Source organism: Caretta caretta, chromosome 18 (genome assembly GCF_965140235.1).
Source record: "Caretta caretta isolate rCarCar2 chromosome 18, rCarCar1.hap1, whole genome shotgun sequence".
Lineage (NCBI taxonomy): Eukaryota > Metazoa > Chordata > Testudines > Cheloniidae > Caretta > Caretta caretta.
Window position 1 is genome coordinate 6,899,331 of NC_134223.1, and position 10,190 is coordinate 6,909,520.

General features: G+C 51.2%; 1 protein-coding gene across 1 annotated transcript in view; it reads right to left on the reverse strand.

The window, feature by feature from the left end:
* Nucleotides 1-3,546, reverse strand: part of LOC125624412 (protein-arginine deiminase type-2) — a 69,917-nt gene extending 66,371 nt beyond the window's left edge. The window contains exon 1 of the mRNA XM_048825079.2: nt 3,367-3,546. Coding sequence (XP_048681036.1) covers nt 3,367-3,458 — 92 coding nt within the window. The 5' untranslated portion in view covers nt 3,459-3,546. The remainder of the gene's footprint in view (nt 1-3,366) is intronic.
* Between the last annotated feature and the right edge of the window lie 6,644 nt (nt 3,547-10,190).

Below are 10,190 nucleotides of genomic sequence, written 5' to 3' on the forward strand. Positions count from 1 at the left end.
TTTATCACCCTATTATCCTCTAGCTGCTTACAATGTGATGTAGAGCGTTACTGTAGGACCACATTTTCCCCTGATCATTTCAGGACACAATGGGTCCATTTCTGACAGAGAATATCGCATTTCCACTGTCCACACAAAGGGTCTGTAAATCTAACCCATTCACAGATGGTGCCCAGCACGGATGCTTTGCTTCATGCAAAAAGGTCTCTCAAGTCTTTAAAGCTCTGCTTCCCCTGGGTTCACACGGGCCCGGTTTTTAAAGCCTAAGGGACTATTTGCCAGCACCAAGGCAGAGGGCCAGGAAAAGTGCTGTGTTTGAAAGAGCAACGGAGCACCATCAGCTGTAAATAAGAGTTTACAATGACAACAGTGGTTTACATTGGATTAAGAGAGCTCATAGCTGATGGCTGGCTGTTAAAAATATAGACAATATATCTCACGGACTAGAAAGTGACAGCTAAATGTTTATTCCCTTCCCAGATTACCACCTGCTGACCAGGAGTTTTGCAGAGCATCTCTACCAGCTGCATGACATCTTCCTAGAAATAATATGTAACTCATAAATAAAGTCATCAGAATTCCAGAAGGATAACAGACGTTATGGATAGAGGACCATTCAGATCACTGAGTCTATCCACCTGTAAAGGCAGGGCACAATCCTCAGACAGGGGATGCATCAGATAGGACACATGAGAATGGCCATACCGGGTCTGACCAATGGTCCAGCTAGCCCAGTGTCGTGTCTTCCAACAGTGGCCAGTACCAGAAGCTTCAGAGGCAATGAACAGAACCTGGACCCCCCAGATCTGAATTTTGTGGCGTTGCCTATACGCTGAAGAGCTGAACCCAAAATCCCATATTGAACCACCCCCAATCACTGGGGTGTCAGTGATTGCTGGATCTGAATTTTGTTGCCATAATTACAAATTTGAGGCTGGCTGAGTGCACACCTTTAAAGCATCTACAAGTCTTTTTAGCCTGCTCCTGCACAGTGTGGTGTATTGCCCGCACCCAGGTAAATGAAAGCACTGGACAGCCCGAGAGGTCTCCCCTCAGCGTAACCATTGGCAAATGAGGATTAACGCTGGCCTCAGGGAGGCAGTGTGACCTAGCGGACAGAACACTGGACTGGGAATCAGGAGACCTGGGTTCTATTCTCACGTCTGCGGTTAGCTTTCTGTGTGACCTTGGACAAGTCACTTCCCCTCCCTGTACCTCAATTTCCTCATCTGTGAAATGGGGATAATGATACCGAACTCCTTTATAAAGTGTGTTGAGATCCACTGATGAAGAGCACTAGATTAGAGCTAAAAGAAAAGGAGGACTTGGGGCACCTTAGAGACTAACAAATTTAATTCATTCATTCATTAATACCCTAGGAGCTAGGAGCTGCTGTGAGGGGGGGTATTAATGAATACTTGAAGGGCTTTGAGATTCCCCCGACAGGACAATACGGCTGTCCCTAGGTTAAGGCAATGCCCATCAGTGCAAGTCACTGCTGTGATGCAACCCTCTCGTAGAGACGTCCTGCATTGGCACAAAGAGGGCGTTTATGCCAGCGCTGTTTGCTTTGGTGACTGCAGCGTGTTTGTGTTAAAGACTTTGCCTTGGGGTAACTGCATCAATCTGTTTGCATAGGTGCAAATTTCCTTAATGTTGCCAAGGTCAAAGTCTTGTGTTTCCTTAAGCCACATTCAACCTAAGGAGTGGCTGACGTCAGTGTCCTGGAAAGGGAAGCAGAGATTGCGTTCCCTGCACACAGCTCCGTTTAACAATGGGGAACGAGCACAACCAGCCAGTGACACCTGTGGGAACAGAGCGCTCCATGGAGAGGGGTGTGTGTGTGTGTGATCTTTGGATGCCTTGCTACTTACATTCTACCAGAAAGAACCCCAGCCACCACCCTGTTGACATAGATCTCACCCCCCAAGGCATCTCCGATGGCCATTAAGATACAAGTGAAGAGACTTGTACAACACCGAAAGTCCCAGGGACCTGGCAAGGTTGGGTTGGGCCTGCTCCGGAGCCGGCAAACCACTCCACCACCTCTTGCCCCAGCACCAGCAGCCATAAAATCAGAAGTGCAGGAATCCAGGGCTCAGGACTGAATCTGACTCCTGCACCCGCTGCTCCTGGGGCCGTGACTGACACCCACATGCCCCTCTCCCTGGGAGTCGAATGCTGGATTTTGATCCCCCAGGCACTGTTTAAGTGAGCACACTCATTAAATAAGAGCTTCCTAGGGGAGGGGAGATGGGTGCAAAGGGGCAGGGTGCAAAGGGGCAGGTAAGAGGGCAGGTGAGCTGCAGAAGGGGGGGCTGCATTACAGACCAGGCACCTACAAAGGAAACATAATGCCTGGCTGCAGAGGAGCAGGAAGTGCTGGCTGAGTTCAGGAGGGAAGGAGGTGAAAGGTGCCAGGGTGCAGACAGAGCAGTGAGAGGGTGCCAAGTGAAGGCTGCAGGGGCAGTGTGCGGGTGGGTGCTTCAGTGTCGGGGTGCAGTATGGGGGGGATAGGTGCAGCAGGGGCAGGGTCCCCGGGTGCCAGGGGCACAGTGGGGGGAGGGGTGCGGCAGAGGCAGGGTGCCCGGGTGCCGGGGGCACAGTGGGGGGAGGGGTGCGGCAGGGGCAGGATGCCCGGGTGCCGGGGGCACAGTGGGGGGAGGGGTGCGGCAGGGGCAGGATGCCCGGGTGCCGGGGGCACAGTGGGGGGAGGGGTGCGGCAGGGGCAGGATGCCCGGGTGCCGGGGGCACAGTGGGGGGAGGGGTGCGGCAGGGGCAGGATGCCCGGGTGCCGGGGGCACAGTGGGGGGAGGGGTGCGGCAGGGGCAGGATGCCCGGGTGCCGGGGGCACAGTGGGGGGAGGGGTGCGGCAGGGGCAGGATGCCCGGGTGCCGGGGGCACAGTGGGGGGAGGGGTGCGGCAGGGGCAGGATGCCCGGGTGCCGGGGGCACAGTGGGGGGAGGGGTGCGGCAGGGGCAGGATGCCCGGGTGCCGGGGGCACAGTGGGGGGAGGGGTGCGGCAGGGGCAGGATGCCCGGGTGCCGGGGGCACAGTGGGGGGAGGGGTGCGGCAGGGGCAGGATGCCCGGGTGCCGGGGGCACAGTGGGGGGAGGGGTGCGGCAGGGGCAGGATGCCCGGGTGCCGGGGGCACAGTGGGGGGAGGGGTGCGGCAGGGGCAGGATGCCCAGGTGCCGGGGGCACAGTGGGGGGAGGGGTGCGGCAGGGGCAGGATGCCCGGGTGCCGGGGGCACAGTGGGGGGAGGGGTGCGGCAGGGGCAGGGTGCCCGGGTGCCGGGGGCACAGTGGGGGGGGGGTGCGGCAGGGGCAGGGTGCCCGGGGGCTGCCCAGGGGGCCGACACTCACCCGTACACGTCGGCGGAGATCCGGGTGCCCAGCACACACACCGCCTCCATGCGGCTCCCATACTGCAGCCGGAGAGTCCGATCCCGCAGCATCTCCCCGGTGAGCGGCGCCCGGCGCTGTCCAGCCCTCGGCCGCCCGCTCGCTCCCTCCTCCTGCCCCACCTGCCGCCAGCGAGTCCCGGCTTATCCCCCTGGCCCCAGACACGCCCCTCCGCCCCAGTGGGCCCACAGGGAGCCAATCAGCGGCAGCCAACTGCCCAGGGTGGGGCCTCGCCTTTGTGTTTAGAAAGGGGGAAGTTTTGGACAATTTCCCCCTAGTGCAACCCCCCCTAGTCCCCTCCCCCATAGCCCGGGGGCTGCATCCGCAGTACAGCGGACATGAACATGAGCTGGGGGGCAGACCCCAGACAGCTCCAAGCCCCCAGACAAGGGGCTCCCCCCGCTGTCCCAAACTCAGACCCGGCCGAGCTGTAAACCGATCCCAATGCAATCAGCCCCCCCTCCCGGCCCCACACTCTGCCCCAGGCCGCCCAGGGAGACACCCGGGGCCACGAGAGCCCTTTAATCCTGCCCAAGATCTTCCTCAGTGGTGACATTGCGGCACAAGTATCACCGAGGAAACCTGAACCTGGCACAGTCCCTGGCGGCAGGGCAAGCCCCACTGCACGAGGGTGCAAGTGTTAGGGGGTATGGCCTGGTGAGCCACTGAGAGTCCTTAGCCGGGGGCAGGTTATGGGGCTTTCAAATCAGCTGCCATCTCTTTCCTTCCTCCTCCAGCGTGCTGCTGGTCTTAGGAAGCAGAGACAGTTGTCTGATGATTTGAAGAAGTCTCTCTCTCACAACTGTCACCTTTTTTAACACTAAAGTTAAAGGGACAGTGCCATAGCTAAAAGTTGTGTGTAGGGGGAGAAAGCAGCAAGATGAATCTCTCTGCTGTGTGGGGCAGTCGTAATTCATCCACCATTGAATCCTTTAACATGCACTATGTTTATAGATGTATATAGATTTTTCTTTCGTTATAGTGTCTCATTTGATGAGTTTATTAATGCTCAAGTTAAATCTGTCTTTTTGAAACATGCTTTAAAAAGAAGGTGTCTTCCCTGGGTTACAAGACAACCAGCGTTAAATGATTAAACCTGAAAGAATTTTAGAAACATCCAAAGATCCCAGTCAGAATGGAGACCCCTTTTGGTCCTAGATACTGTGTAAACATATAGCAAAGCACAGTCCCTGTCCTGAAGAGCTTACAGTTTGGGTCCCTGGGTGACATTTTAGTCAATTTAATTTCTGGATACCCATGCCCTGGCCCCAATGATCTAATGCAGTGGCTCTCAATCTTTCCAGACTACTGTATCCCTTTCAGGAGTCTGATTTGTCTTGCATGCCCCCCAGTTTCACCTCACTTAAAAACTGCTTGCTTACAAAATCAGTCATAAAAATACAAAAACGTGTCACGGCTACACTATTACTGACAAATTGCCATAATAGAGGCTCTACTTAAATGTACACCCCAAATTAAAAAAAACATAGTAAAAGAACCAAAAAAGTGCCACCGTGGCTAAACAACAAAGTAGAAGAAGCAGTGAGAGACAAAAAGGCATCCTTTAAAAAGTGGAAGTTAAATTCTAGTGAGGAAACTAGAAAGGAGCATAAACTCTGGCAAATGAAGTGTAAAAATATAATTAGGAAGGCCAAAAAAAGAATATGAAGAACAGCTAGCCAAAGACTCAAAAAGTAATGGCAAATTTTTTTTAAGTGCATCAGAAGCAGGAAGCCTACTAAACAACCAGTGGGGCCATTGGACAATCGAGATGCTAAAGGAGCACACAAGAACGATAAGGCCATTGCAGAGAAATGAAATGAATTCTTTGCATCAGTCTTCACAGCTAAGGATATGAGGGAGATTCCCAAATCTGAGCCTTCTTTTTAGGTGACAAATCTGAGGAACTGCCCCAGGTTGAGGTGTCATTAGAGGAGGTTTGGGAACAAATTGATAAACTAAACAGTAATAAATCACCAGGCCCAGATGGTATCACCCAAAAGTTCTGAAGGAACTCAAATGTGAAATTGCAGAACTAACAACTGTAGTCTGTAACCCATCATTTAAATCAGCTTCTGTACCAAATGATTGAAGGGTAGCTAATGTGACTCCAATTTTTAAAAAGGGCTCCAGAGATGATCCTGGCAATATCAGGCCAGTATGCCTGACTTCAGTACCGGGCAAACTGGTTGAAACTATAAGAAAGAAATTCTCAGAAACATGGATTAACATAATTTGTTGGGGAAAAGTCAACCTGTTTTTTGTAAAGGGAAATCATGCCTCACCAATCTACTAGAGGGGGTCAACAAGCATGTAGACAAGGGGGATCCAGTGGATATAGTGTACTTATCACTATCGTGATTTTCAGAAAGCCTTTGACAAGGTTCCTCACCAAAGGCCCTTAAGCAAAGTAAACAGGAGTTTGGAGGGAATAGGAGGGAAGGTCCTCTCATGGATTGGTAGCTGGTTAAAAGATAGGAAACAAAGGGTAGGAATAAATGGTCAGTTTTCAGACTGCAGAGAAGTAAATAGTGGTGTCCCCCAGGGGTCTGTACTGGGACCAGTCCTATTCAACATATTTATAAATGATCTGGAAAAAGGGGTAATCAGTGAGGTGGCAAAATTTGAAGATGATACAAAACTACTCAAGATAGTTAAGACCCAGGCAGACTGCGAAGACCTACAAAAGGATCTCTCAAAATTGGGTGACTGGGCAACAAAGTGGCAGATGAAATTCAATGTTGATAAATGCAAAGCAATGCACATCCCTGTGACAGGGACGGTTCTTGGTGGATAGCAATGAAATGCAGAGCCAGAGTCAGAGCATTTATGGAAAAGGAATGCCCAAGCATAGCTGGATCATTGCTCTTTTGACAACATTCTGTTACAATGAGGCCAACAATGGAGGGAGATGTCATTGTTCATTGTGCTTGGCGGATGTCGCTTCTGGGGAGTGACATGCACAGTGCACTGTTTAGGAATAACTACATTCTGATTGGCTTCGGGCACAAGATTAGTGCGATTCAGCCAATCAGGGAGCAGCTTAGCCATAAAAGTATGGAATACACCGATGGCCAGCCGACATTTACTTTTTTTGTTTTCCATTTAACCCTTCTCAGCCAAGAGGTGATGCCAGCAGAGACTTGCTGACCAGCCCCTGCTTCATCAGCTGTAACAAGGACATTTGTCTCTTCCGAGGAGATTAAATACTCAGCATTGCTAAAGAGAGGCTATTCATATCGGGAATATCCTCCTCGGTGCTGTAGCTATGGGTTCCAATTCCACTGGTGGTTTTCATGGAAACCAAAAAGTCTTCAAGTGACCCTGAAAGGTCCTGGAGCTTTTGGAAGGCCCTGGAGCTTTTGGGGTTTGGGGAGGCCCTAGAGCTTTGGGATTTTGGGGGATTTCAGAGGCCCTGGAGTTTTGGGAATTTTGATGGGATTTTCATTAGAAATTGGATCATCTGCTCTTGTTAACTAATACAGAGGTCCCCAGGAAGAGGACCTGGTGGGTGTGGGGAGGAAAGATGGTCTTGCAATTAAGGTACTGGACTGGGACTTGGGAGGGATGTGTGTGGGCAAGTCACAAAGCCAGTTTTCAAAAGAACTCAGCAGCCTTGATTTCATCACTTCATTAAGAACGGTTGGGTGCTGAGCACGTCTACAGATGCAGTCACTTCCCTTTGGCTCTCTGGCAGATAGCACTAGGGTCAATATCCCTGTAAATAGTCCGAGACCGTCTCGTGGTGCTCACTCTGTGCTGTGTCTTAGAACCCACCCGAAGGAAGCCTGAGCAGCCGTGTATATCGAGCTGCTATGCACAGTTAGCAAACACAGTTGTTTGGGACCCCACGGTGCCCCTGTGATTTCCTGACGTGATTTTTGTTGTGTCAGAAGCGCAAGACACAATAGGTGCCTGAATGCTAGGAGTTCATTCAGAGATCTAGCCTGACACTGCTTTGGCGATGTCTACATTATAAACTAGGGGTGTGAGTCCATTTGCACATACCAGCGCTAGCTCTTATTGGGCGAACAGGAGGATAAATAGCTGCATAGCCTCGGTAGCATGGAGAGTGGCAGCTGAGGCGTGGCTTAGCCATGCCAAGCACCAACCTGCCCGAAACCGGTGGGTCCATGCTCAGCATGGCTAAGCTGAGCCTCCGTGGCTACACTGCTATTTATAGTCAAGCTAGCCCAATGAGAGCTAGCCTGAGTATGTGTTTGCGAGCAGGGGAGCCATGCCCCTAGCTTGCAATGTAAACGCAGCCTTTGTGTCTCCGTTCCCCATTTGGAAAATGGAGGTGCTAATGATATTTCCCCACCTCACAGAGCTGTTGCGAGGATAAATTCAGGAATGAATGTGATAAGTACTGCCATGAGGAGGCCCAGATAAACACCTAAACAGAACAGCTAAAGCTATTTTTATGTGTGATCACCATAATTTTGCAAGAACAATTTTTTAAGCAAACCTAACAGTTATGAAAGGGATTCATTTTAGTGGGGCTCGCTCACTGCCCACTTTTAGCTCTTTGATTATAAGCAGGCAGGTGTAAAGGGAAATCATGCCTCACTAATCTATTAGAATTCTTGGAGGGTGTCAACAAGCATGTGGCTAAGGGTGATCCAGTGGATATAGTGTACTTGGACTTTTAGAAAGCCTTTGACAAAGGTCCCTCACCAAAGGCACTTTAGCAAAGTAAGCTATCATGGGATAAGAGGGGAGGTCCTCTCATGGATCAGTAACTGGTTAAAAGACAGGAAACAAAGGGGAGGAATAAATGGTCAGTTTTCACAATGGATAGAGGTAACTAGCGGTGTCCCCCAAGGATCTGTACTGGGACCAGTGCTGTTCAACGTATTAATAAATGATCTGGAAAAGGGGGTGAACAGTCAGGTGGCAACATTTGCAGATGGTGCAAAGTTACTCACCATAGTTAAGTCCAAAGTTGACTGCAAAGAGTTACAAAGGGATCTCCTAAAACTGAATGACTGGCAACATTGATAAATGCAAAAAAATGCACATTGGAAAACATAATCCCAACTATACATACAAAGTGATGGGATCTAAATTAGTTGTTATCACTCAAAAAAGAAATCTTGGAGTCATCATGGGTAGTTCTCTGAAAACATCTGCTCAATCTTCAGTGGCAGTCAAAAAAGCCAACAGAATGTTAGAAACCAATAGGAAAGGGTGAGATAGGATGAAAAATATCATAATGCCACTGTATAAATCTATGTTCATCCATGTACAGTTCTGGTCTCCCTATCTCAAAAAAATATATATTGGAATTGGAAAAGGCACAGAGAAGGGCAATAAAATGATTAGAGGTATGGAACAACTTCTGTATGAGGAGATATTAAAAAGATTGGGACCTGAGAGGTTTTTAAGGCCCGGCTTGACAAAGCCCTGTCTGGGATGATTTAGTTGGGGTTGGTCCTGCTTTGAGCAGGGGGTGGGACTAGATGACCTCCTAAGGTCCCTTCCAACCCTGAGATTCTATGATTCTATGCTCAGCTTAGAAAAGAGATGATTAAAGGGGAATATGATATAAGTCTATAAAATCATGAACAGCGTGGAGAAAATGAATACAGGAAGTGTTATTTACTTCTTCACATAACACAAGAACGGGGCACACCCAATGAAATGAATAGGCAGCAGGTTCAAAACAAACATAAGGAAGTACTTCTTCACACAATTGCCAACTTGTGGACCTAGGGTGACCAGATGTCCCGATAAAATTGGGACTGTCCCGATATTTAACCCTTTGTCCCGCATCCCAATTGATGTACGATCGGGATCCCATTTGTCCTGATATTCAGGTAAGGAGGCGAAAGGGAGGGAGGTGCCGACTCTGTGGGTGCTCTGGGCCTGGAGCACCCACGGGAAAAAATTAGCGGGTGCTCTGCACCCACCGGCAGCCAAGCTCCCCGCTCCTCACCTCCTTTTCCCACCCCGAGCGTGCTGCGTCCCCACTCCTCCCCCTCCCTCCCAGTGCTTCCGCCACCTAACAGGTGTTTGGCAGCACTTAGGACTTTCTGGGAGGGAACGGGAGGAGTGGGGACATGGCATGCTCAGGGGAGGAGGCGGAGAAGAGGCAGGGCAGGGGCGGGGACTTGGGGGACAGGGGTGGAATGGGGGAGGGATGAGGGCGGTGCAGGGGCGGGAAGAGGCGGGGGGTGGGAGAGCACCCACTGGGCAGAGGAGAAGTTGGCGCCTTAGGGCGAGTGGCAGGCAGGGGGGTGAAGAGGCGAGCGGTGGGGGTGAAGAGGCGAGCGGCGGGCCAGCAACGGGCGGGGGGGTGTGAGGGGGCGAGCAGTGGGTGGGGGAATGAGGAGGGACTCAGCAAGCCAGGGCAGGCAGGGGGATAAGGAAGGGTGCGGTGGGGGGAAGGGTGCAGGACCTGGGGCAGAGTGGGGGCGGAGCCTGGGAGGATCGGGGTGGACTGTAGGCGGGGCTGACGGCACCCCAATGTGTCCCGATATTTTGTTGTGATCTGGTCACCCTATGTGGAACTCATTGCCAGGGGATGTTGTGAAGGCCAAAAGTATAATTGGGTTTTTAAAAAAAATTAGATAAGTTCATGGAGGACAGGTCCATCAATGGCTTTTAGCCAACCCCACATTCTGAGTGACCCTAAACCTCTGACTGCCGAAAGCTGGGACTGGAGGACAGGGAATGGACCACTTGATAATTGCCCTGTTCTGTTCATTCCCTCTGGGGCATCTGGAACTGGCCATTGTCAGAAGACTGGATACTGGGCTAGACACACCATTGGTCTGACCCAG